This window comes from Eleutherodactylus coqui, chromosome 5 (assembly GCF_035609145.1).
Source record: "Eleutherodactylus coqui strain aEleCoq1 chromosome 5, aEleCoq1.hap1, whole genome shotgun sequence".
NCBI lineage: Eukaryota > Metazoa > Chordata > Amphibia > Anura > Eleutherodactylidae > Eleutherodactylus > Eleutherodactylus coqui.
The window spans coordinates 140,777,236-140,803,441 of NC_089841.1; the positions used below are offsets into that span (position 1 = coordinate 140,777,236).

Genomic DNA, 26,206 nt, shown 5'->3' on the forward strand with positions numbered 1-26,206 from the left:
CCTGTAGTGTCTGTTCCAGCTGGCAGACAACAGGGATGGGCATCCTGATCAGTGCATCATCATGACTGACCATTTTGGTCGCTTCCTCAAATCAGGCTAAAACCGCACACATTTTGTGTGTGAGATTGCCGAGTAAAGGCCTGCCAGCAGAATGGCCCCATTGTCATACACGAGCTTGCCTGCTTCAGATTGTGCTGGGGCAGCCACGTCAGCCTGAGCCTGCAGAGCTATCAACACCTCATTGGCCGTGTGGCTGTGCTACCCTTGACATATGCGTTTTAGGACAGCATGTTGGCTTTTACCATGTGCAGCACTGTGTGAAGGCCGGGTTTTGTCACACATGGATATCTGTGCTTATGTGGAGGGCGTTGAACAGTGGAGGAAGAGAAGGGGGCTGAAGACGTGACAGACATGGATGAATGTCCCGTACGCCTTGGGAGTACCATGACACGTGGACCACCACTTTTGGCTTCATGCCCCACTTGCAGGACATTGACCCAGTGTGCTGTTAAGGATATGTAATACTCCTGGCTATGCTTGCTGGACCATGTGTCCATGGTTATCACTCAAATGGTGGTGCAGGGCAGGGACTGCTGTCTGGGCAAAGAAGTGGCGGCTGGGCATCTGGTACTGTGAGTTGGCATATAGATGCCTTCTGCAACATGATGCTGTGTCCACTAGTCTGAAGGGCAGCATTTCCATTGCAAGCAGCTGTGCAATGTTTGCATTCACAAGCTCCGTGGTTGCGGATGGTTGGGGTGTTAGGTTACCATAGCTGGAGGATGGAGGGTTGGCTGCTGATCTGGGGCACGCTAGAATATGGGGTAGATGTCAATGTTGGTGAAAGTGGTGGCAATAGTGGCAGCTCAACATCTGCTCTCCATTTCCCACTCCTGGCTCTGAAGCCTGCAGCCTAGTCATACATTGCAGAGAAGAGGCCTGAAGTAGACGTACTAATGCCCTTAAACAAAACTGCCTCTCTTTTCTCAGAGCAGGATGGGGCTGACTCTTTGCCGCAATGTTATTCTGTGCTGCGGACCTCCAGATTAAGATGGACAGATCCATGAGAGGTTGAAGCGCCTGGATGCTCAACCTCTCGTGAGTGGTTTTTACTTTTTCTACTAAGAAAGATTGGCTCAAATTTTGCTCTTTCATGCTGCCACTCTCAATGCCTCCTACATAGCAATGTCCCTCTTATGGGCAGGAAACAATAATAATACAGTCCGACAATAATAGTGCCCCCACACAGTGAGTGCCCTTTGTGCCCACAGTGACAGTGCCCTCTGTTTTGCCCCATACAGTGACAGTGCTCTCCTTTATACCACAACACAGTAATAGTGCCCTCCTTTGTGCTCCACACAGTGACAGTGCCCTCTATTTTGCCCCATACAGTGACAGTGCTCTCCTTTGTACCACAACACAGTAATAGTGCCCTCCTTTGTACTCCCACAAGTGATAGTATCTTGCATTGTAGCCTCACACAGTGACAGTGCCTTCCCTTGGGTCCCCACACAATGATAGTGCTCTGCTATGTGCTCCCACACAGTGACAATTCCCTGTTATGTCCCCCAACACAGCGGTAGTGCCCTGCTATGTGCCCCCACCCAGTGACAATTGTATTTGACCTATTATTGAAAACTTTTTATATCCTGTACTAGAGGGAGAAATAGAAAGCAGCCCCACAGCAAAATCTGGAATCTAACTTCTCCTACATATGTGAATTTATGGAAGTACCCCGAGTATGAAACAACTGCCCAAGCAAACAGCTGTATGACTCCCAAAGCCTTTTTATAGGGTGATGGAGGAACACTTTTATGTCCTCTGGAGGAGCAGCCGGTGTGTAACGGTGTCCAGATCTGCCTGAGATGTAACTGCATGCCGAGTTCTGCAGCAATCTCACACTTCTATCTGGGTGCATTCTCTTGTCAATGTGTGTATTTTCACTGCCACTAGCTCAGGAATGGTTAGTTGGCCGCTTCCTCCGGTCCCCGGTGGGGGGACTCTGGCACGGGACGCCCCTGTCACCAGCAGCACGCGGCGGGCCTACTGCGGGGAATCCTGGTGACGTCAGAGTCACGTCGATTGGTCACGTGTCTCACTGCAGTCACCTCCCTCCTCCGGCCTCCTGAGTGTCAGTGCGGTCCAAGATGGCGGCAAAGGTCGAGCAGACTCCTGAGAACCGGCACTGAGTGCGTCGTACGGGGCACGGGCAGAGACACCGGCGTGGTGGGAAGAGCTCAGCGGCGGAGGGTACAGTCCAGCGGGGGAAGCACTGAGCAGTCGAACAGTGAGAAGCCGGAGTGTCCTTGAAGAGGAGGAGGAGGGCGAGAGGCTCGGGGCACCGTCCGGGGCCATGTTCTCGGTTCTGTCGTACGGCAGGTTGGTGGCCAGAGCCGTGCTGGGCGGGCTGTCGCAGACGGACTCCCGGGACTACAGCTTGGTGACGGCCAGCTGCGGCTTCGGTAAGGATGCCAGGAAGGGCATCCTGAAGAAGGGGATGTGCTACGGGGACGACGCGTGCTTCATCGCCCGGCACCGGACGGCGGACGTGCTAGGTGAGTGTGCGGCACTGTACGGTGTATCTGTGCAGTCCTCAGGAGACACGTGACCGGCGCGAGCCTGCACTCCCGTGTTAAAGGGCCACAAACGTGCCGGCTCTAGTGCTAGGCCCCGCCTCCATCCGAGATGACAGATAACAGAGAACAATAGCTGATCATTCAGCAGCACTGCTGGTACTAGGACTGGCTTATAGGGGATGATGGAAGCTGCTGGTGTGTAATGTCCTGCTGCAGTGCCCCATGTACAGCCCAGCAGCACAAGTCCTTCTCCTCCATTATGGAGTGTTTTCGGTACATGCGGGGGTGAGTTAGGTGTCTCCTACGGCAGTTATTAGGGGACGTCTCGCCGTGTGTGTTCAGACGCTGATCTATCTCGCCCACCCTGTTGATGTCAGTAGGGGACTACTAGTTCTCAGGAGGATATAACAATGTAGCGGCTGCAAGGTGTCCTTGAAAAGTCCATTCTAAGAGCTCCCTGTTATTACAACACTCCTGCCTTACATCGTGGCCCCGTGCCAGTTAACCCTGTGTGGGACAGGTGCTTGTACTCAATGTCATGACCTCTTCTGGGCAAGAAACCCAACCCTTCTGGTGTAACCTGATCAGGAGCCTCTGTACCAGTTTATAGAACTTATTTAGCTTTATGCTGGAACTTGATTTCAGATTCATCTGCAAAATATACTTGTAGCCATTTGTAGCCGTCTCTAATGTGCTTATGGAGGAAGCGTGGGTATCTAGTGCTCAGGTATCCCCAGCGACCCACTCAGCCACTGCACACAGGACCCCCATTCTTGAGATCGATGGTGACACCCCCGCTGATCAGATGGTTATCCCTTTATCCTGTGGATGGGGGAGAACTTTAAATCTTGGCACAAGCCCTTTAAGGATTAAAATAGTGTGCAGGATGAGCCAGCGGATAAACCTCATGAAGCTGGCGCTGACGCCCGTGTGACCCATCTGCCACTCTGCATGCTGTCCAGGAAAGCTGGCAGGAGCTGCTCTGCTGGGGGTCGTCCGTGCATCCTGCTATTGTAAAATAGCTCTACGAGATTGGAATGATCGTGGGGTTCTTCATACAGCAGCCAGACAATGCTACTCTTATCAATAATCTACAGTCATTCCGATCACACCGGAGACGCCTGAACTCGTCTTCCTGCCTGGGTGTCATGGCAGGACATGCTGTTCTCCAGGTGACGCTTACACAGGATGATTGTCGGGTGCTTAAGCCATCTCGGCGATAATCACTCCTGTTTTCACACTGATGGCTCTGTGACTGAAGGCTCAGCCGGCCGGAGATCTCCTCAGCCATCCGCCTGCATTCCTAGTAAATAGGTAGTCGTTCCTAGATAAACCACCGCTGTTTGCACGGGGCTATTTAGCATTTCATCTTTATGCCTAAACTATGAAGGGAGGTCCTGGAAGTCTTGTCCCTCCTCCCACATGCGGCGTCTACTGATGTGATAATCTGCTTCACTTAGCCGAGAAATAATGTTTCTGCATAGAGCTTTGTAATTGGGGGACACAGCTAATGCCTTGGGTATAGCTCCTGCCACTAGGACACTAGTAGAGGAAGAGTTGACTTCTACCTACTATCAACTATACCCCTCCTGTAGCAGCTTGGGGTCGGCCCTTCGTCCGATCGTTGCCTCATCATGGACAAAATAATTTTTGAGGCGACAGGCGGAAAGAGTTCTCATCTTCCGCAATACAGGTCCTCTCCTCGGTACTCTGCCAAGAAGAAGGCCTGCTTTTTGTTTCTTTCGTCGCTCCACCCCACGGCCCTCAGAATTGTCAGTCTCCTCAGGACCGCAAGTAGCACCCATCCGTGGGTGGTGAACGCTCTAGCGGTACCAAGGAACCAGTTTTCATTCCTGTGTGCCTTTCCACAAACGCCTCTGATCCCACAGCTCCTCAAGACAGCCAAGATGAAGTGTCCCCATGATTTTCATAGCTCCACACTATTGTTCTTGGTACGTCGATCTGGTGTCGATAGTGGTCAACATGCCCTGGCCCCTGTCACTCATACAGGATCTGCTGTGGCAGGGCCCAGCTCCTCACCCGTATTTGCATGTGCAATGTTTAGACAGCATGGCTGTTTAATCCGCAGTCTTGAAAGTGCAGAGATTTGCAGACCCTGTTGTACAGATTATGCTCAGGACCAGGGAACCTTCCTCCTTTTGCATCTACCATAGGGTGTGGAAGTTCTCCTTCAGATGATTCCAGCAACATAATATGCAACCCATGTGTTTTTTGTTTTTTCTGTTCTGAGAATCCCTTCCTTTATCCAATCAGGCTCTGGGCTGTCAATCCTTTTTCTATGCCCTCTGCCTTCTAAGTCCATTGCGATGCGTACTTTCCTTCAGGGAGTGGTCTATGCTGCCCCTCCTTACCATCAGCACCTTGGGGCCTCAGTCTGGTCTTTAGATACTTTACAATTATCTCCCTTCGAGCCAATGTGTGACATTCCCCTCTGCTGCTTTCTTGGAAGGTTGCCGTCCTAGTAGCCATCACTTGCATCTACCACATCTCTGAGCTCACTGTGCTGTTATGCAGGCCTCCTTTTCTGGTGCTTCATCAGAACAAGGTGGTCCTTTGCCCGGTTCCATCCTTTCCTCCAAAGGTTGTCTCATCCCCTCCATCTCAACGAGGATATCGTTCTGCCCTCCTTCTGTCCAGAGCCTTCACACCCCATGGAGCATCATCTGTGCAAGCTTGACGGATGCACTTTGGCTCTATCTTGCACGTAAAGGTTCTCTATTAGGTCAGCGATTATGGAGGACTGCTCTGCCATAGGCAGGACTCCATCCATTCTGGTAGACCGCTCATTTCATGCGTGCAGTGGATGCTTTCTGGGTGGTGTCCCATAACGCTTCTTTCCAGATCTGCAAGGATACTACTTCGTCTTCACTTGATACTTTTTCAAAGTTTTACAGCGTACATACTTTTGCATCTTTTGATGCTGCTTTTCAGGATTCTATGGGCGGCAGTACCCTGATCTCATCAGAGATACTTTGGCCCACCCCTAGTGACTACTTTTGAACATCTTCACTGTGTCCCCAAACGCCACAAGCGTGAACTTTTTTTTTTTTGTTTCCTACCGTAAAATACTTTCTTAGATGTTCGGCTGTTTCTCTGCTCTGGCTTCTGTCTCATTGGTTTTTTTTTTTTGGTTTTTTTTTGTCTTCCTCTGGATCAACAAGGGAGGGGGGTGGAAATGGTCTGAACTGGATAGACATTGCCTGACATACTATGTATGTTGCTATGTTTAGTTGTATGTTGTGTTCATGTTACATTTTCAGTTAGCCTGTGGGCTTTTCCTCTCCTCCTACTTCTGTACAAAATGAGTTGGTGCAGCAGCTACCGTAGGGGTATAGCTGGTAGGAAGAGTTAACTTTCTTTGCTTATTGTCTGCCATCTAGTGGCAGGAGGTATACCCAAGGCCTTTGCTGTGTCCCCCGAGAAAAGGATTTTATGGTCAAAATATCCTGTTTTTCTAAAGCTGTAACATTCATGTACTGATGGAAACGTTGGCTGAAGCGAGTGCAGACATATATGGAGCTGTTTCCCATTGTCGGAGATTGCAGTTCCCATTCTATGCGGGGAAATGAAGGGCACAAGCAGTCGCCATTACTGTGCAGGTTATATATTCCCAATGTATCAGGACTATGTTGTTCCAAACAGCTTTTATTATTATTTTTTTAAATAGCGCTTCACCTCGGAGCCTCTGAGAACATTGTTATATATACTCCTGCGCCTAAAAGAAGACATAAATCTGGGTAATAGAACGCCAAGTGTCAGGGAAATCTGATTTCACACAAGCGCCCTGCAGGCTCCATCGCAGAAAACAAATGCCGTCTGATACTTGTGTCCTCTAAAGCACAGATTATGACTGCCCTCTGCTCTCGCCATGTGCAGAACAGACTGCAGGGAAGGCAGCTGGACACTTATTTCCCTGTCTTTCTCTTCTATTACCCAAGTCCTCCATTTCTTAAGAAATTGGTTTGGTTAATGAATATGTTGGAGAATTGTTGATATAGCAATTCCCTAATATACTTTGCAAGTTATTAAAGAGATTTTCCCCACAAATGACATTTGAGTGAGACGCCTGAATGACGTGGTGGTCGAGCATGTAAGCTGTTGCTCCATTTAAAGTCTATGGAGCAAATCACTGTACTCTATCTTATCCGGCAGTCCTGTAGACTTTTACTGGAGTAGCAGTGTGCATGCTCAACCACCACTTCATTCAATGCTCACTGCTGTCATGAAATAAAGAGCTCACCTATTTTAGGGGTTGGTGCGCTCCCCAGTGACCAGACATCTATCACTTATCCTGCGGTCAGGTGATAAATTTCATGTGTGGGCAAACCCCTTTCAACGCCTCCTATCTAGTCAGGTAGCCTTAAAGGTACGCCCGCTCTCCTGACGTGTCTGCCTTTAGTAAATACCTGTGATCTAGATGTAGGCGCATCTTTTCTTAGAACTGTGCCGTTCCTCTGTTCCTAGAAACGTAAGACTGAACTGAAACTAGAAGTTTGTCTTCACTCTCTGACACTGCCCAATCACTGGTGATCGTATGGGACTGTATGGACATAAAGCTTTGACATGGGGAATGGTAACGCCTAGATGTCAATTCATTAATATTCAGAGGAACAGCAATACTATTAGAGTTTTACCAAGACACACACGTTCCAAGGCACTGAATGGACCAAATAAACTAAACCGTATTGTCCTTGTGGACCAGTGCTGCAAATTCCATCAGCCGTCGTCTGCCATTCCTGCGATCACTACAACCAGTCGCTGGATACACTGGTGATTGGCTCAATCTCATGAAAAACTAACGCATGACTGCTGCAAGATCTTTTGTAGCATCCAGAATCAGAACATGAGACCTTGCAAGTTAGGCCTCCCTCACACAGGCGTTTGCAGCATTTTTTTGCGGTTCCAGCAGCGTTGTCCTACATTTTTGACAACAGTTTTGCTGCGTTTTCAGCACAGCTGGTTCTGATTGGCTGGGCCAGCGCTTGATGAACCAATTGTAGCAATCTCTTGCTGGAGGTGGGTCTTCAAACCCTGTCACTATAGTTGCTTTGAGGGTCGCTATGGGAAAATGTGTGAAGGCACTATTACCTTGCAGGGCACAACAGGGGGCACTAGTACTGTATGAGGCACAAAGGTGGACATTACTACTATGGGGGAAATATAACACTGTGGAGGCACTATTACTTTACAGGGCACAAAAGTGGGCATAATTGCTGGGAGGTATTGAGATGGACATTGCAGATAGTGACATGATTGGGCGAATGTGCAGGGGCAAGTAATGGCTTAAAGAAGTCTTAATGATAGTCTGGGTCCAGATAGCGAGTGCTTTCAATCCATAGAAGGCATCCTCTTTGATCACTGGAGGTAATAGCACTGTAAAAACTATCACTGTGTCGAGCTGGTATTTATTATATGATTACACTATTTAGGGAGATCCTAATGGTGAGCTGCTTCATCTGAGCCTGGCGTGTCATGAAGGTTGTGTTGGGGGGGGGGGGGGGGGGGGGGTGTATAATATTAATAATAATTAATTTTTTTTCTTGGAGGGCAAGTGGGAGGGGTGGGGGGTGGGGAGACATAAATATAGCCTCATTCTTGGCTGCTAGAGCTGTATTAATGGGTCACTTAAAGGACCCACAGACGGAGCAGAAAGTTCCTTGCAGACCATGGCCAGCAGCCATGAAGGGTAGCTGGTGTGGGGGGTGGCAGGAGGCTGAACCTCAGCTGTGCCCCTTGTCTTTAGTGTCCCCTCCAAGCAGCTCTATTGAGATGTTATTTCTGGACTTATCACCTGTCAAAAGCAAGAAATGCTTAACTGCTCCGACACAGTAGTCAAACACAGCTTGAGTTGCATTCACATTTGATAATTGGCTAAGTAATCTCTTTAAGACAAAATGTTTTTGTGAACGGCTGGGGTGTGGAGCGATGGATACAGAATCCAGTGAGTCACTCCCTGGTGGAAATGTTCTGTTCTGTGCCTCGTGGATTCTCTTCAGCGAGTTCAGTGACTCATGCGGGAGAATAATTGTGTTATTTCAGTTTTGCCATATATGGGATCAGCGTCTTCATAGGCTGATTGTGCAGCGTAACCTAAAAGGACAGCAAAATGCATCATCTCTCCAGGCTTTAGTTTCCTCCTTTCCTTTGTGTTTCTAGCTGCACTTGTATGTTCTGCTGTAATGTCTCGCACTTGTATGGTGTACACGCTCTTGGAGTGTCCCGTCCTAGACCTAGCACATGGATTCTATAGTTTGTTGTCTAGGTGTTGACTATGTGGGAATGGGACAATCTTTGTTGGTTGCTACCAAATTCAAGGTCTATAAGACATTCTAGGATATCTCCAATATTTATAGCTTTGTAAAAGTGAACTGCAAAGGTTGAAAGAGCCTGGAAAATGACTAAAACAAAGGCAAACTCCAAGGTACCTTCAAACAGGACATGTTCACCGCCGACTTTCCACAGCAGAATATCAGCGGTGCGTACACGGCGCGTCTAAGCCTAAATGGTGTCACTATTGCTGCAAATTTACAAAGGCTGCAATTCCCTGTCAAAATCTCCAGCTATAAATTGCCGTGCTGCGGATTTACAATCCAGTGTATTTCAGACACCATGTAGTTTTCATGTGGCATTTCTCCGCTCCATGTGGATGCGATTAAGTGCCTCACAGGGCTTCTTAACTAGGTTGTGACCTGTGATTGTATAAGGGCTCCCACACACTTGTGTGTTTTTTAACGCTCCTTCTTATTTTTTGGAACGCAAATGTCAATGGGACTTAAATTAAAACGCATTGCACAAAAATCGCAAAGCACAAACTTTTGATACATTTTTAAAATTATAAAGTCCCATTGACATTCGCGTTAAAAAAACGCAAGTACGTGGAGCCCTTAGGCCTCATTCATATTTTCTGTCCATATTACGTCCTGTATTTTTTACAGACTTAATTCAGATAGCATGCAACATGATTGCTTCGCATTGGTGTATTCAGACACACGCATGAGAGAAACTGCAGCATGTCTGGTAAAACAGTTCCCACCCACACACCCCATGCAATCGCCAGCTACCCTCCAAGTAACACCCTGTAAGAAGTTTTCAACAGAAGGGTATTAATAGAGTGTAGAACTCAAGTCTTCTAAATTTGCCTCCACTGTACATAAGTAAAATGAAGAGCCCCCCCCCCCCCCCCCCCCCTGCCCTCTTCCTCCAAGAGTTAAAGGGGGCCATTAGAACAAAACCCCGTTCCACAGCTGGGCCTGCCTAAAATTAAAAAATATCTACTCCCCTCTCCTGGTTTCCTGGGAGGCAGCTGACAGCCACCAGTAGTATCTTCAGTGACTTATGGGTAGACGGCCAGGCGGAGGCATGTGACTACTGAGGCCAATCGGAGACTGCAGTGTCACATCCCCAAACTCCTGGCATCATGGCGCCCTGGATATGAGCGCTAATGCAAGGAGTGCTGATGGTGGCATCTGCTTGGCCTCAGGAGTCGCATGCTTCCACCTGGAAGTCACCGCTGATCCTGGAGAAGGTTCTGACAAAATTCCTTTAAAGCTAGAGATACCTGGAGTCAGTTTAGTAGACCAAAGCGCAGGGTTCAGTTGCACAGAGGCCTCTTTTTTTTTTTTTTCTCCTCCCTCTATCTTTCTTTAGAAGTCTGGATGCATTTGAGAGATTCTATTTTTTAAGTTACATGGGATGAGCACCTGATTAATCTCTGTAAACAGTGACTTTGGGTGCTAGTCGGCCACCGACAGGACACTAAACGAGAAATCCCTCATTTATAAGTGTCTTGGTTTTCAGGTCCCATAAAAGTATTGGCCCGTGTAAACAGGCAGTTTGTTTTTGAACGACCTGCTCACAGTAAATTGAAGCAGGTGGCTGGAAGAGATCTCTGGCTGCTCCGCATCCATTCACTGAACGACTTGTTCCTGTGTGCAAGCATTGTCGCCAGAAAGACTGTTTGGTACTTATGGGGACGACAATCTTCTCATGTAAAGGCACTTTCTCTGTCAGCGTAACTTGATGTTTGAAGGGCCGCTTGCCGCTAACCTCTCCACCCTATTTCCTGTGATTAACTATCCATGTAAAGCGCCTCAGAAACAATGACTGTAATGTTAAATACTCTTGTATTAAAAAAGACAGCGTTATAATGGTGGTCCATTTATTGGCTGATCAGAACATAAATTTGCAAGCTTGGGAGATCAGAGTCCTGCAAATATCTTTTGGCTGGCCAATAAGGATGTCACTTCTATTATACTTTGTCATCTTGTACAAGAGTATACAACATCACATAGACTTTTCTTGTAAGCGTGGTACAGGACTATCTTTACTGAACATGGATGAACATATTGCAGGTGCATTTGTGTGCCCATATTATGGGCAAGTGTCTTGGCCCAGCCATGGGTCTACTGACCCAAACACGCATTATGGATCCCTAGGCTGAATAAAAGGGGAATGGCACAAATGCAAAGTTATAAGAAAAGATGCTCCAAAATGACTTCATGAAGAATACAAGTATTCTCTAGGCTAGACGTGTCAGGAGGGGTGACACATCATCGCTAAATGAAAAATTCTGTTTTGAAAGATCTAACAGAATGTAATTAATGGGCCAGCCTCCATAAGCTGGATGCACATGTGCATTTTTTTTGAGCCAAAGCCAGGAGTGAATCCAAAAAATATACAAGAAGGGCATCTACTATCTAAAAAAAAAAAAAAATCTATGGTGTGGTGGTTTTACAAGCCACCGAATTAAACCTGTTTGAAGGACTCTCTTAGAGCATGTTCAGTCAGCAGATTCTTCCGCCGTGGATCTGATAGTTAATCCGTGGCAGAACTCCAAGACCAAGTACTGTGCCGTAAGGAGGCACCATGCACACGGTGCCTGCAGTCCCATAATAGGGGACTGCCAAGTTTTACGTCCAGTTGAGTGCACAAGCAAGCCTTGTTATAATTGAGTTGTAATATAATACAGCATTGTTTTGACTACCGGTATTTCCACCTGTGTTTGGTGAATCCTGACAATAGTGATTTAATGGCAAACATTTAAGATCGTTTTCACACGGCTGAGCAAAGCAGGCAAGATTTGCGCTATCCTTGGGCGTGCCCTTGCATCGCATCTCTCATTGTTCTCAACGTGGCTGGCGGCAGCATTGCACCATGTGCCTAGTGTAATGCAGTGTCTCCCCATTGAAAACAATGGGAAATTCTCTACAATCCTGATAGCTGTGGTGGAGAATCGCAATAGTCCGGGTCACTGTCGGCTCTACATCGGTAAAACGCTGTGTAAACCACGCAGCGTTTTGCACTTATGAACATGAGAGCCTGGCCGAAAAGACCTTAATTTTAAGAAGACCACAAATGCATTTAACAAACCACAGCAAGATTGATCAAAGAGATCTTATGTATCGTCAGTGTGGGTTGGAAAAGGTCATCTTTATCTAGCATTTCATGCCAGATTTGTGCCGGGAGCTCCGAACAGTGATGGCAAAACCTCACTGGTAACTGCATTATACTGTGTGTACTGGGGCTTCTCCTTTCACAAAGTCCACGAGGTGGGCAGCCTCATGTAACAGAAAGGTAATACACGGAAATATTTTTATATTACATTGATTTGTGAAAGTACTGTGAAAAGTACAGTAAGGCCAAGTTCACATCGGCATAATAATGGGGTGATTCTGTGCCCGTATTTTGGCTGCAAATCCCAGGCCAACTGTGTCTAATTGACTGAACTAACAGCTTAGTTGGAGGACAGCATGTGTTTTAGGACTGATGTTATGGTCTCACCGCGTGCTAAGGCTTGAAAGAAGACAAACTGTCTTGGACTGTAATTAGCTCCTTGTTCTGGATGCTAGCCTCGGGCCAGGGTGGTATTTTTGTAATCTGCCATTTAAGTGTCTGGGTGTACTCATCTCCACTTTGTATCCAGAGCTGTTATGGGTCTAATTGGCAAGGGCTTGTTCAGTTTTTGGACACCCAGTATTTTTGCCCACCACAACAAGACCTCTGTGGCACAGGGGGTTGTGGAGATCGGTGCACAAGTGAGCAAGAGTAATTTCTTCCTCAGTAGCCGACATTTCAAGTGAAGAGTCGATTAATATTAGGTGTAGTCCAAGCAGGTCTAAACCCTTCAGTTGTACTTGCGGTGGCTTTTCAGTGGCTCATTATAGACCTCCTGAAGCTGGGGGTACGAGTATACCACGTGCACCTTGCCACTGTAATATGAGGCTGGTTAGAGGTTCTATTCTCCATCTTGCCTGAACAGCTATATTTCTGGTAAATTCACTGTCGGCCACAGACATCAATTTGTCACAATTTAGATAGGCCAAGCCAACGGAAGTTGGAGCCGGAAACAACCCCCCTCACAAGAACAGGACTCCAGCAACGTAGCTCAGGATACTCCTTTCACATTGCGCCTTTGGCGGTGCAGTGAGGAAGGGGACACAGCCCACCAATTAGATATCTCCTACAGATACGCGATAAGTCTGTTGTGGTGGTGCAACCTCTTTACTGTGTAAGGTAGAGACCATTTTGGTCACAAGGTTTCCATCCCTGGTAAGCCTTTATATAAGGATAGAAAGCAGAACACTTTTCTGCCCTTCAAAAAAAACAGGAAAGGGAAGAAACCCACTTAAACGGAGGGGGGGGGGGGGGGGGGGGGAGGTGAAAAGAGCCCCATGTATATGTTGGGCAGGCAGCGCAGAGGTGAACATAGTAAAAGCATGGACAGACTGGCTGTGGATAAATCACTGTAATCCCTCCTTCCCAGCATACACCTCACTATAATCCCTGCCACCCCACAGCATATTTTGCACTATAACCTCTGCTCTCCCCAGCATATGTCTCACTTTACTCCTTCACAGCCAGAGGCGTAACTAGGAGCCCTTGGACCCCGATGTGAAATCTTTAACAGGGCCCTCTATCTACCATTTATAATACTGGTGTCTTGGTATGTAACAGGGCCTTTGTGCCCCCTAAGGCTCCTTGGCCCGGTAGTGACTATCTCTGCACCCCCTATAGTTACGCCTCTGCTCACAGCATATCTTTCACTTCACCCCCACCATTTACCTCATGTTCCCATCCTGCTGTGGTTGTGACCTCCCCTGCTGAATGGTGCTGAGTAAATGTGGGTGTTGACCCGGGGAAGAGTTGCAGAAGCGGCAGTAGGGCTCGACAGAGCTGAGCAGCTCGACTTTAGAAGGTTCCTCCAGCTGTCTTCTCCACTTGCCACTACTTGGATCCTCCGGCAGTGCATAATTAAGACTCGGCGGGAATGTTTGTGTGGGCTCTGTACCTCGGAGGAGGGTCTAACGGGCGATCCTGTTGTGCATCATATCTGTTACACGCAGTTGCAGGAAAGGGATTTATTTTTTTCCTCCAAACCTCTGCAGGACAGCGGCATCAGGCTAGTCGCAGATGACTCGATTGTAAATTCTGGTCGCCATCTGCAAATTCTGGGGCACTCTAAAGACCAATTTGGTCGTCATCTAGAGCCCTGTAAAGGAGTTAAACATGGGTCACGAACATGAAGTAAGGGCAGATTTGCTGTGAATCTTCCTGCTTCATCCGCAAAGTGGATGTGGTTTGTAAGGACGTTGCACATGGGCGTAACTATAGGGGGTGCAGTTGCACCCGGGCCCAGGAGCCTTAGGGGGCCATAAGTTCACTTTTCTCCATATAGGGAGCCCAAGACTATCAATAAAGCATTATAGTTGGGGGGCCCTGTTACAGGTTTTGCATTGGGGCCCAGAAGCTTTAGGTTATGCCTCTGCATATGGGTGAGGTCTGTGCCCACATACTTCTGGCCATGTAGTGTGGGTTGTGGTGTTGTGTTGCAGTCACTGTACACAAGTAATCACACTCTTAGTGTTAATCTGCAGTAGCTTGTAATCCCTGGCGTTCAGCATCAGATTTACATACCTATAAATACATTATGTACATACTATGGGGGGTGAGTTGTCAGCACTAACTGGTTTCTGTATGTATAATACTGTTGTCGGGCTTCGCATTAGAACAATCAAATTGTTCTGAAAGTGCTGAAGAATATAACAAGTTACTGAAGTCCCATTACTCGTCAGTGTGGGGATGCTCGCTCCTTTCTTCCATGAGCAAGTGGTTGAAAATTTGACCTGTATTTTTTGGTAGAATCTGATTAATCTGCCCAGGCGGTAGTCTGGCAACATGTTTCTCACAGATTACAGGGTTCATAGCTGGGTCAAGGCAAAAATCCTGCTTTTAGTCTGTCAGGGCACGATCTGAAGGACATTGTGTTCCAGTAAAATGCATACTGCTTATTGTAATGCTCTGATCTTGGTCCTTATAAGAACAGGCAGATTGGCACTGCTCTCCAAGCTGCACATCGTTATAAGCAGGATGTTCTTGGTGTAACGCAGCTGAAATGCACCAAGTCAGCTGGTATACACGGTTAGCAGCAAGCCAATGCCATGCCTCCTCTGGCTCACTTACTGCATGGTGGCACAGTGGCTTTTCCACCCAAGGATGAACATGCTGCAGACCAGACCATCTTCAGTATGCTCTGGTTTCGGTGCTACATGATGTGGCTTTAGCACACCATTTACTTGGACTGTGAATTGCTGTGGATTTACACTCCAGAATCCACACTTGAAATCAATGAGTTGTGCTTATAAATGCAGGTGCGGCTCCCATTGATTTCAATGACAGCTGCATCGGCCACTACACAGGGGTCTGAGCACCTGCTTCAGCTCCGGCCCTGGGGTATCCCAGCTGCCGGGGAAAACTCCTTTCATATTTGCGCCCTGCAGTTTTGGTTTATTTCGGTTGGTCTTGGTCCTCAGAGACGAACAATGGAAATATCGGACCTGAACAGCAGTAAGACGCCCCCATTTGCTGTAATGTGTCCTTCCAATATTCTGACTGGCGAGTTTGTGACTTAGATGTGAATGGGGCCTGACAGTCTAACTTCCTCTATGTGCTCAGTTATGTATCACCAATGATGTGCCAATTACACCATCTTTTTCTGCCCTATTATTAATAATGTTCTTTTTCTGTCCCCATTAATGACGCCTTTTTCTGCAACAGTAATTAATAACGCTGCTTTTTTCTGACTTATCTATAAAGCAGCTTTTTCCTGTCCTGTTAATAGTGCCACCTTTTTCTGCCAAACCAACGGACCAGTGCTTGGGGCCCCTGCCATCCAGTGAAGAGCAGGCAACCAGGGGCCCCCCCTGAACATAGAGGAACGTGGGGTCTGGAGCCAATGCTCCATTTGCACCACTGTTTATCTGGCCCTGGGCCAGTGGCAAAATAGGATGATAAGATGAAATCTGAGGTGTAACATCTGAAACATGTATTTATTTTGGGACACGAATTAATGTGTATATTAACATATAACATTGTCAATTTACTGATGCATTAAAGAATTCATAATTCCTACTTAAGGGGGGTTTTCGGGCATACAATGGATATTCTTCAGATGCTGAAGTCTAGAAGATGCAGCTAAGTAGCAGCAACCTGTACCTTATCTGCCACTCTGGACCCTCTTTGTCCTGTGCAGTTGCCAATCTGCTGCTGTTTACCTGCATCCCGTACTGTCACCTACAGCTCCAGCATTCAAAGAGTATGTCTCCTGGCCTGCACTGTAGCTCCGCCCACAGCTCACAGGTCCTACAAGTTACTAGCTACCAGCATCCCTCTTACTGAGTGCCAGAGAGCCTGCTCAAGCAGCAGACAGGACCGTCCGGCGCTCTGAACTGCACATGAGCAGTACAGCGCAGTACTTCCACCCCTGTCCTCCCATCATACACTGCTCACAGGATGTTGGAGGCTATGGATGCGAGGAAGTAGCAAATTCAGACAACATGTCAGAGGAATTGGACATGTCTTTCAGATGGATGGATGGATGGTTACATGACATAGATAGAAAATGAAGAAAGTAGCTAGATCCGGTGTGATAGACATGATGATTAGTCAGTGTAAAATGTCTATTGATTTGTATAAACCAAATGTATTATGCTATTGTAATGACTTTTAACTTTGTGGAGGTTAATGGCCACACAATCTCATCATGGTATTTGTTGGACAATGGCATGGTGAAAGATGTGTGGTGTAATGTTAGCTTGGTACATAAGTTGCACAAGCAGCCTCTAAGAGTTAAAGGTCATAGTGTTATACGTATACCTGTATTCAATACTGAGTGTTTTCCTAGCCCTCTTCCACCCCCCCACACTGAAGTTATTTAAACAATGAGTTGTCACGTACACAGGAATTCCTTAAGGTTGCCTGCATGCTAAGAAGACAAAGTCCAAGCTACATCGGACTTGAGGAAGGGTGGGCAGAGAGGCGGGAGATTCTATATGATCCGACAAATGAGAATCTTATATGTTACTGATGTAATCTGTTGCACGCCCATTAAAGGGCAGGTGTCATGTGTTATAATAAAAAGCCTGAGGCTCTACACATTGCAGAGACTCTCCCGGTTTAGACCAGCATTTGTGTCTGATCTGGTCGATGATGTGTGCACACTATACAATTTGGAAGCTACATAATACCCCGAAGCCTGCTGGAGGAAAATATGATCCAGCACACCGGTGCAGTGAGCCTATTACAAAATGACTAATTGCAATGATGTGCATTAGACTTTAAGATGTTAGTCTGTGCCCAGAACACCCGTTAACTGTGTGTGTATATATTTGAGACAATAACCTATTCCTCTATTTTCAGGTGTGGCTGATGGAGTGGGTGGATGGAGAGACTATGGAGTTGACCCCTCTCAGTTTTCTGAGACCCTTATGCGAACATGCGAGCGTTTGGTTAAAGAAGGACGGTTTGTGCCAACAAACCCTGTTGGGATTCTAACGTCAAGTTACTGTGAGCTGCTCCAGAACAAAGTACCATTACTAGGTAAATAGTACTACTTTTGATTTGACTTGAAATCCCGTTTTAGTGTTTCCTGGTTACAAAAAGACCTTTTCTTTTCGAAAAGTTAACTTAAGTAAATAACAGCTTAATATTAAAAATTGATTAGGTCTTAGTTGGTAAAGAAGTCGGCACAACATATTGTAGAGCCGGGTCTGCACAGTCCGGTGGAGGACTACACTGCACACCAGTCTTGGGATTTCCAGTTGCCAGAAGTGGACCAAGCCCCACACCAGCAGACACAGTATGTTCTCTCGGAGAGCAAAGCGCAACCTATTTTCTAGTTCTCACGGTGATCTGGTGTTTTGTTGAGCCCTGAAAAAGATTTCTGTACATCTTTTGTGGACATGAGGAACATTGTAATAAAGCGCTATCACCTAAATATGTTACAGGGAAATGGTGAATTTGTACACTTGTGCCAAAACTAATGTGTCTCTGGACAAATGCACTCAGCAGAGCGGGCAGCTCTCACTGAAGGGATGAAGCTTTATATGCCAAGTTTATAATAATGTCCCAGAGCACTGAAATGATAACCCTTCTAAGAAAATGTTTAATACCTAAAGGGCACCGGCCGATATATTGGGAGTTGCTATTAATGTTTATTATGCTTTTTTGTTTTTCATGAGTGGTCAGTTAAGGCCCCTGTCCACGGACGTGTATTTGCCGGCAAATCACGCCGGACGACGCTTTCCATAGCATTGCTATGGAAAGCGCCGGCCACTGTCCACGAGCGGAGAATCATTGCGATCTATCAGATAGGGCTGACCGGCAGAGATTCGTCGGTGGCTCCTGCGGCGGCGATCTGCCGCAGGACTTTGCAACGCCCGTGGACAAGGAGCCAAAATGAAGTTGTTTTTTGGGGGGAGTGCGTCCAGTTAATACGAAGGACATAAATAATCCTCTTGTAGTGCATAAGAGAACCGTAAAAGAGATATAAAGATGCACTTTTGACAGTATTTCACATCCTGCTGAATACAATGATATGACTTAACAAATCCGAGCTAGACATGTCAGTCTGAAACAGCGAGGTGTTAAGAAACCTGATCTGATGGCTCTGCAATATGCTGCTTGTACAAGCACGCAGTTATGCAGTTTTTGATGCGTTTACTACCTCTGTCCTGTATGGTTGGAGTTTGACTTATCGGTGCTGTTTCACGATGGATGCATGTTTGTGTATAGTCAACCTCTAGCAAGAGAAGGAAGGGGCTACATGTGCCCCTCTGGACACGTGCGTTGTTGTGCAGATAGGGATGAGCTGCTGTTCCTGGATAAATCAGCGATGGCAAAGCTGCTGCTTTCATCATGAGTGGTGATCAAACCTTTCACTTAAATGAGGCTTTCATGGTTTATCCCTGCACACTGGGTGACCAGGACACTGCTGTACAGGTAGAATCACTGAAGGCCCCTCCGTTCTCAGGATCGGTGGGGGTCCTAGAGCACCTCCATTGGCAGTCTGCTGGAGAGGTTCCATTCTATACTGTATGTGTATAAAATGTCTATCAAATCATTTATATAAATTCCGTTTCTTAACCTATCATTGTGTTATTGGAGTTTCTTCACTTCCCCCTCATCCCCCGCCGTCTTAGAGAGGTTCAAGTTGAAATGTATCTGGGGCCTTCTGTGGGTCTTGTGATAGAGCATATGTTGTTCTTAATCTAAATGTAAAGGTCAGAAAGGAGCAGCATGTGCCCAAAGTATGTGGATCCATTTTATGACTTTCCAAGTATAGGAGATCATATTAATAACTTGCAGGGTAGGATCTTAGCACGGAAAAGGACCGGTTGTTTTGGACTGGTGTTGCTGTCATTCTGATGAGCACTTTAAGAATATGTGGATAGGAAGAAGCAAAATACCCTGATGAATTATTTTAAATTAGGTGTATAGCAAAACTGATCAGTACACCATGGAAATGTACATTTGAGACACCTTGGAGTAGCTGCACTTTCAACTAACTTTCCACAGAGACATGTCAAAAGTATTGATCATCGCTAGAACGAGGAGCACTGTGCCCCCTCAGCTGTCTTGGCTGCTCTTCGTCTGCTTCCATACACCTTGATGAGGCAGCCGGAAGGAGTTCGAAAACTCGTGAAGATAGTCGAGGGGGCACAGCTCTTGGGCGAGTCCTGCATCCTCCTCTGTCTTCTACAATTACATCGTGGGGGTCTGATGACGTCACAGAAGGAGCGCACTCCCTCTGTAAACCCTTTTACATGCCGGGATCAACATAGATCACGGCATGTAGGGGGTTAAAAGCGAAGATCAATGTTCTCATTGATATCGGGAGTTGCAGCGGGAGGCCGGTTATCAGTAACAGCCAGCTCTCACTGCGGGATGGCACGGGCTCCGCTTCTGATCTCGCGCCATCCACATGACGTAAGGTTACGTCTTATGGTGTTAAGGGGTTAATGCTTGGTGAACAAAATATTTCTTTCCTCAAGGAATTTTTAATTTTGGATTTGCCTAATATCAAACTACTTGGGGTGTCAGTGGAGAATGATCACATGTTTATCGCTATCCCTTCTGTGGCTTCTAAAAAATGGAGGTTCCTGCTGCTAGACCCCAACTGCTCTGACTTGAAATACCCTTGACCACCCACCTGATGGCTCGTAAAAGGGGTTGGCCTGCAGATAACTACTATTCTCTGAGATCAAACAAAAAATGAAATTTTAATTTCAACTTAAACCATTAAAAAAAAAAATTTAAAAATGCTGCCCTACATATTGGTGTTACATACATGGTAAGGTGCCTCCTGGTGTTCTTTGGATTCTCTCTCAGAACATCCACTTGACGTGCCCATTGCTGGTGTTCCCACATGTTCAACAGCTCAGTCCCATCACCTGGCTCCTCTTGTACACCGACAGCAGACCTGTCAACTTGAATCCGTTCACTAGCAGTAGCTTTTCACCAGTACTTGAACGCATTAGGTGAATGTTTTTAGAGGGACACAAAGGAACACCAGGGGGCGCCATAACAAGTATTTAACCGCAATATCTAAAGTTTAAAACTTTTCAGTTGGAAATTTTTAAAAGTTAAGTTATGTGATCTAAGACGTGTAATGCTTTGTTACCAAATTACAGATCATTTCACTTTTTTTTTTTTTTTTTTTTTTTTCAAGGAAGCAGCACGGCCTGCTTAGTCGTTCTGGATAGAAGAAGTCACCGTTTACACACTGCAAACTTAGGAGATTCTGGTTTTTTAGTGGTACGAGCAGGAGAAGTAGTGCATCGGTCAGATGAGCAGCAGCATTACTTCAACACTCCATTCCAGTTGTCTATAGCACCTCCTGAAGCTGAAGGTGTGGTACTCAGTGACAGGTATGTATCAGGGAAGTTGTATTAATGTACCAGGTGATAATGAAGTATGAAGTGGTTTCCTCTTACATGGCGCAGTAGTTTAGTGGCTGCCACTGATGTCTTGCAGAGCTCCAGTTAAACCCAGGTCAGCTTATGCACAGAGGTTTTGTGTTCTCCCCAAGGATCTGTGGTTTCTTTCCTGTTTTTCATCTTATTCTTGTGCACTACTCATATTTGCCAAGATCAGCAGATTTACTCCATCCCTGCTTAGAGCTAGGATGAAGACAGATCAGATACTGCATCCCTTATGGCTTCAGGTTTGTTTCCTGAAGGAGGCTACCTAATGTGATGACAATATATGATGACCGTATATGAGTGTTATATATTCCATACCCACATGGGTTATTTGGTCTTCTCTGGTTAAGCTCTCTGCAATGACCAAGATGCTGTTTATATTTACTGGAAAGGGCTCTCTAGAGGTTTGCGCTCATCCTTGGACAATGTCCTATATATCGCCTAAAGTTGTTTTATAGCAGGCCAGCTGTAGATTGGAAAAAATGCAAAAGGGAAAGCAGATGGAATTTTGTTGTCCAAATCCAGCATTCCCCCTCCACAACTGGGGAGTAAGTACAGGAAGATGGACTGGTTAATATTCACTGTATTTCTCCCTTGTTGCCTCACTGTCCAATCCTGACCCAGGGATTTGCTTAATTAACAGCTCTGCAAACTGAGCCAAAGACTGAGAACTTAGAGATGTGGGAGACAATAGAGGTGTCATATTTGATAAGAGCAGCCTCTATTTTCTGTCCACCCTCAAGAACGCAGACCTTAAGAACTGCTCTTTTTTAGATTTCTGTTTTTCTCAATGTATTGTACTTTTTTTATTTTATTTTTTTAAATTAAAATCTAAAACTTTAATAAGTGCGGACCTTGTGGCTCTGACCCTAAGCCTTCAAGGGTGTTAACATGTTGATTGTTGGATAGCAGTGTGGGTATGTGTATGCAGGTACCATATAGAATCTTCATATATAATCATACTTATTAATGCTTAAAAAAAATTAAAAAAAACCTTGCAGAGTAACCTGACCTGTGGTGTGGATTTTACGTTTGCAACATGTCAATTTATGCTGTGACTTTTCCCCGTTGAGTTAGAGTGAATGCACAGAGTCGGAAATTCCGACTTTCCCGCAGAATTTCCGCCCATGCACGCTGCCATAGGATTGCATTGGCTTATGCAATCCTACGCTGACAGCTGTGGTTTGACCACGTGAAAACTCGTGCAGTAAACAAATCGTGGCATGTCCTATTTTTGTGCGAGCCTCGCAGAGGCCCGCACAGAAACGTCACTGCTAATGCGCCAGCCGACACATCGCAGAGCAGTGAAAAGACGCCAGGGGAGGTGAGCCGCGGTGTTGCAAATTATCTGCGCATCCGCAGCAAAATGTACAGATCAAAAAAAATGTAAAGAAATGTTATCTTTTTTTTTTTTTTTCTTGACTTTCTCCATCTTCCCCACTGCCATGCATACAAGATGCTTGCCTTGTCCTGGACCTGTCTCTGCATACTGGCCTCCATAAATGGGATGTCATGTAGACGCATGACAAATGCAGCGGTCTTATTAGTTGAAATGTCATAACTAAAGACCAGGAAAGACTTGCCAGCAACCAGGCAAGCCTATATCTGTGTGGCAGCACTAGGACGATAACTGGGGAGATAGCTCTTAAGTAGCTACTACCTATGCAGGCGGAGAGTGACACCGCCGCTATCCCTCGGTGAACAATACAGCTGTTCTGCATAAGCAAACAGCTGCATTGTTCTCTGATTACAGCTCGCGTCCTGCTGTGAACTACCAGCAGGATGCGAGCTGAAAGAATCTTATCAGCACTGCCGATTGTGATAACAGCCTGCACAGCTGATATGAGTTCATCCCTCAATTCAAGAAAACTAGAAATGAGCGAGGAACGACTCGTGCACGAAAACTGCACGATGTCCGTGCATTTAGACCCAACGATTCTTGCTCAAAAGACGGCTTTGAGCAAATTTGGTGCGAGAAATGTTGGGTCTAAATGAGCCTTAAGCTGTCAGTCCATCCACACTGATTTCCTGTTGAGATTGCAGTTTCTATATACAGTGATGCGTAAAAGCTGCAAAAAACTAAAACCATTCAATTAAATCCTATCACAAAAAATGACAGTCAGCCCAAAATACATGTATTTAAGGTTTTCCTAGTAATGGGCTGTTGAAATTAGTAAACGCCCCTTTATTTCATTGGGTGCCATGTAATCTATTTGTTTTGGAAAATGATCACTTGTATTGAAGGTCAATCGGCAACAGCAGTTTATCGTGGGGAGTCAGAGCAGTGGGAACCCCTGTTTATTCAGCTGGTCTGGAGAGACCCAAACTGTGAAAAGCATTGTCCGAAATGCATTGTATTATGTGTTTTTTGTTTGTTTTTATTTTTTTAGATTGTACTAAATAAGAAGACTTGATAACAGAATAAGGCTAACGGTTATCTAAAACCATAAGTGTTACATCATATGGAATCTATAGCTATGTGTGTTGTGCTTTGGTATAGACTGATGAGCAAGTCTTGCATATGATTCCCCCTTTCCATTGAGCATAACTGTAGGCATGTGATCAAAGTGGTCTCATGTTGCTTTCACATTAGTGTGAAAAAATTTCCAGCAGCACACTGTGTTCTTGCAGGCGAAAGCAACAGTACACTTGGCAGCTCGCTGTGTTAGATGGGAGTGTTCAGAAGCCAGACTGTTCATAGGATGTGTTTTCCCCCAGCCTCTCAGATGGCACACAATGCACATTCAGCAGTAGGCTGACCATTGAACTGAACCTTGATATGTAAATGAAATGTTTTGGCGTACACAAATTATAGTAGATAAAAATTAACTAGTTGCATTAAATCAATAACCTTAATAATGTATCAATAATCAGTTGCTTTTGATCTGCTATAACTATCTGTAGCAAATGTTTAACTTTTCATCTTGTTCTTGTTACAGTCCGGATGCTGCAGACAGTAGTTCATTTGATGTTCAGCTCGGTGACATTATTCTAACCGCAACTGATGGACTCTTTGACAATATGCCTGACTATATGATTCTTCAGGAGTTAAAAAAGTTGAAGGTATGCAGCCGTATGTCACCATAGTCATGATGTGCATTTATTCTGCTAAGGCTTGATGTCCCCCTAATCATCCCAAGACCATGACGATGCTTCCCCCCAATATAAATAGTGATCATCATAACAATCATGCTGATAGTTGGTTGCAAACATTTCACATGACACATGGTAGTTCAGTGCCATATGTAATAACTAATGCCCAGATAGTCTATAGGAATGAAGCTCAAGGAAAGCTGAGCGTTGCAGAGGAAGCTTTTTGTTTGGAAGGCCAGACAAATGGAGCCATAGTTTAGTCCCCTTTGTGTTACAATTCAGCACCATTGAGGCCTGTTGTACCCACAAGAATCCATGATGTTGCAGTGCATATTTTAGGTCTTTGACCTTTCTACTGATGATTTTTTTTTTTTCCTCCTTTTTTCTCCAGAATGCAAACTATGAAAGTATACAGCAGACGGCACGCAGCATTGCAGAACAAGCCCATGATCTGGCATATGATCCCAATTACATGTCACCATTTGCACAGTTTGCATGTGACTATGGATTGAATGTCAGAGGTGAGACTGAAGATATATAATGAATTTCTGCAGGTGTAAGCCCCTTAAGGACTCCGCCTAGTTTAGTACTTGGTCATGTGCAGATTTCATTTTTTTCCCCTATATTTTAGCAAATTAGCAGTATGAAGGCTTGTTTTTTGTGAAAGCAGAAACCTAGTGCATGGCGCAACCTTCCAGTAAAATCCTTATGACAAATCTATAATGATAAATGCTTCTTCATTAGTTTCCCTTTGGATTCTTCTAAATCCTTACTGCGACTCTTAGCCTACATCCCAGCTATACTGATGAAGAGGACACTTGCCTCGAAACATGTTTATATTGCTGGTGTTGAACTATTTAATAAAGAAGCATTTATTCCTACTGATTTGTCATCAGGATTTATTTGGAAGGTTGCGCCGTGCACCAGGGTTTGTGCCTTCACTGTTGAATCACACCCTTATCTGCACAATGTGTTTTTTGTTTTTTTTTTACTACAGACTATAGTTATGATTGAAATCTACTATGAATTTATATTTTTGTTTGCAACTAAATAAATGGACTTTATTTATACTTTTTTTTTTTTTTTTCTTCCCTAGGAGGAAAACCAGATGACATCACAGTTCTTCTTTCAATTGTAGCAGAATATACAGACTAAGACATATGCTACAAACTTAGTTGTTTTTTTTTTCCTTTTTCTGCAACCCTTGAACTTCTAATCCTGTTGTACTGTATCCTGCTGGCAGGACTGCAATTTTTCAATAAATTTCATTGGCCAGTTGTGAAAGAATGCTGTCTGCATATTACAACTGAGGACTTTGTTTGAAACCACTATTGTTTAATGGTTGAGCTTTCCTGACATCCTATTCTACTTCATTACCTAACCCAGAGCATCATAAGGTGGTTTCTGTATAAAGCAGTGCTTTTATCAGAACCGTGGATTTTGTTTCTGGTTATTCATTTTGCCAAAAAGCACATGTGGAATCCTTTTTAAATTGTGATTGGTGAAAAAATAGAGAAAAAATACAGATTTTGTAATTCACCAGTTTCCTGTACTGAAGTTTAGTAGATGTTGAATTCCCGGTCTTCATTTTGCATCAGAGAACCTTGACTTAGAAGCCTTTTATATTATGAACTGCTGTACTATACAACACAAGGAGCTCCTTCAAATGTATGTTATTTTTAAAACTACTTAACTTAAAGCCATGTTTATATATGTGTTATATACAGATCTGTATATAATATATATTTTGGGTAACATCTCGTGACTATGCAGTGAAATTCGTCCAGTCACTAACGTTTTGGGTGTAGCTTTAAGTCGGTCACTTGAAGGACTTATTGCTCTCAGAAATATGACTGTGATTTCATTGTATTTTATACGCGTGTTGTGTGTAATGTTACCTCAGATTGTATATTAACGTTTTTCTTCATTTTTGTGAAATTGTATATTTGCATACTTGTGTTTAGCTCTTATTTAAATGTTAACATGTACCATGTACATGTCATAATGATAGCACATCATGCTTGTAACAGGCATTAAATTCTCAATGAGTTACTCATGTGTACGCAGTTAAGAAATGTATGTTTTCTTGCTAACTTGTTGTGTTGTCTACACAAGGTCACGTTGAATGACTTCTGATATTGCCTTAACTGCCCAAAACTTGACAAAGCAGGAAAACCAGCATATGGACTCACTAAAAACATGACATTTAACACTCATTACAGCTTGCCTTATTCATCCACATTGTTTGCTCTTCACAAG

The 26,206-nt window shown here is 45.1% G+C and overlaps 1 protein-coding gene across 1 annotated transcript; it reads left to right on the forward strand.

The window, feature by feature from the left end:
- The first annotated feature begins 2,103 nt into the window (after positions 1-2,103).
- PPTC7 (protein phosphatase targeting COQ7) lies at positions 2,104-25,999 on the forward strand. Its single transcript, XM_066603257.1, has 6 exons — positions 2,104-2,555; positions 17,292-17,471; positions 20,602-20,800; positions 23,794-23,917; positions 24,339-24,468; positions 25,044-25,999. Exons 1-6 carry the CDS (start codon positions 2,354-2,356, stop codon positions 25,100-25,102), a joined length of 894 nt encoding a protein of 297 aa, XP_066459354.1. The 5' UTR covers positions 2,104-2,353; the 3' UTR covers positions 25,103-25,999.
- The last annotated feature ends 207 nt before the right edge of the window (positions 26,000-26,206 follow it).

Coding starts and splice junctions, on each gene's coding strand:
- PPTC7 (XM_066603257.1), top strand. CDS start 2,354: ATGTTCTCGGTTCTGTCGTACGGCAGGTTGGTGGCCAGAGCCGTGCTG. Junction 17,472..20,601: donor GAACAAAGTACCATTACTAG/GTAAATAGTACT, acceptor TTTTTTTTCAAG/GAAGCAGCACGGCCTGCTTA. Junction 20,801..23,793: donor GGTGTGGTACTCAGTGACAG/GTATGTATCAGG, acceptor TTCTTGTTACAG/TCCGGATGCTGCAGACAGTA.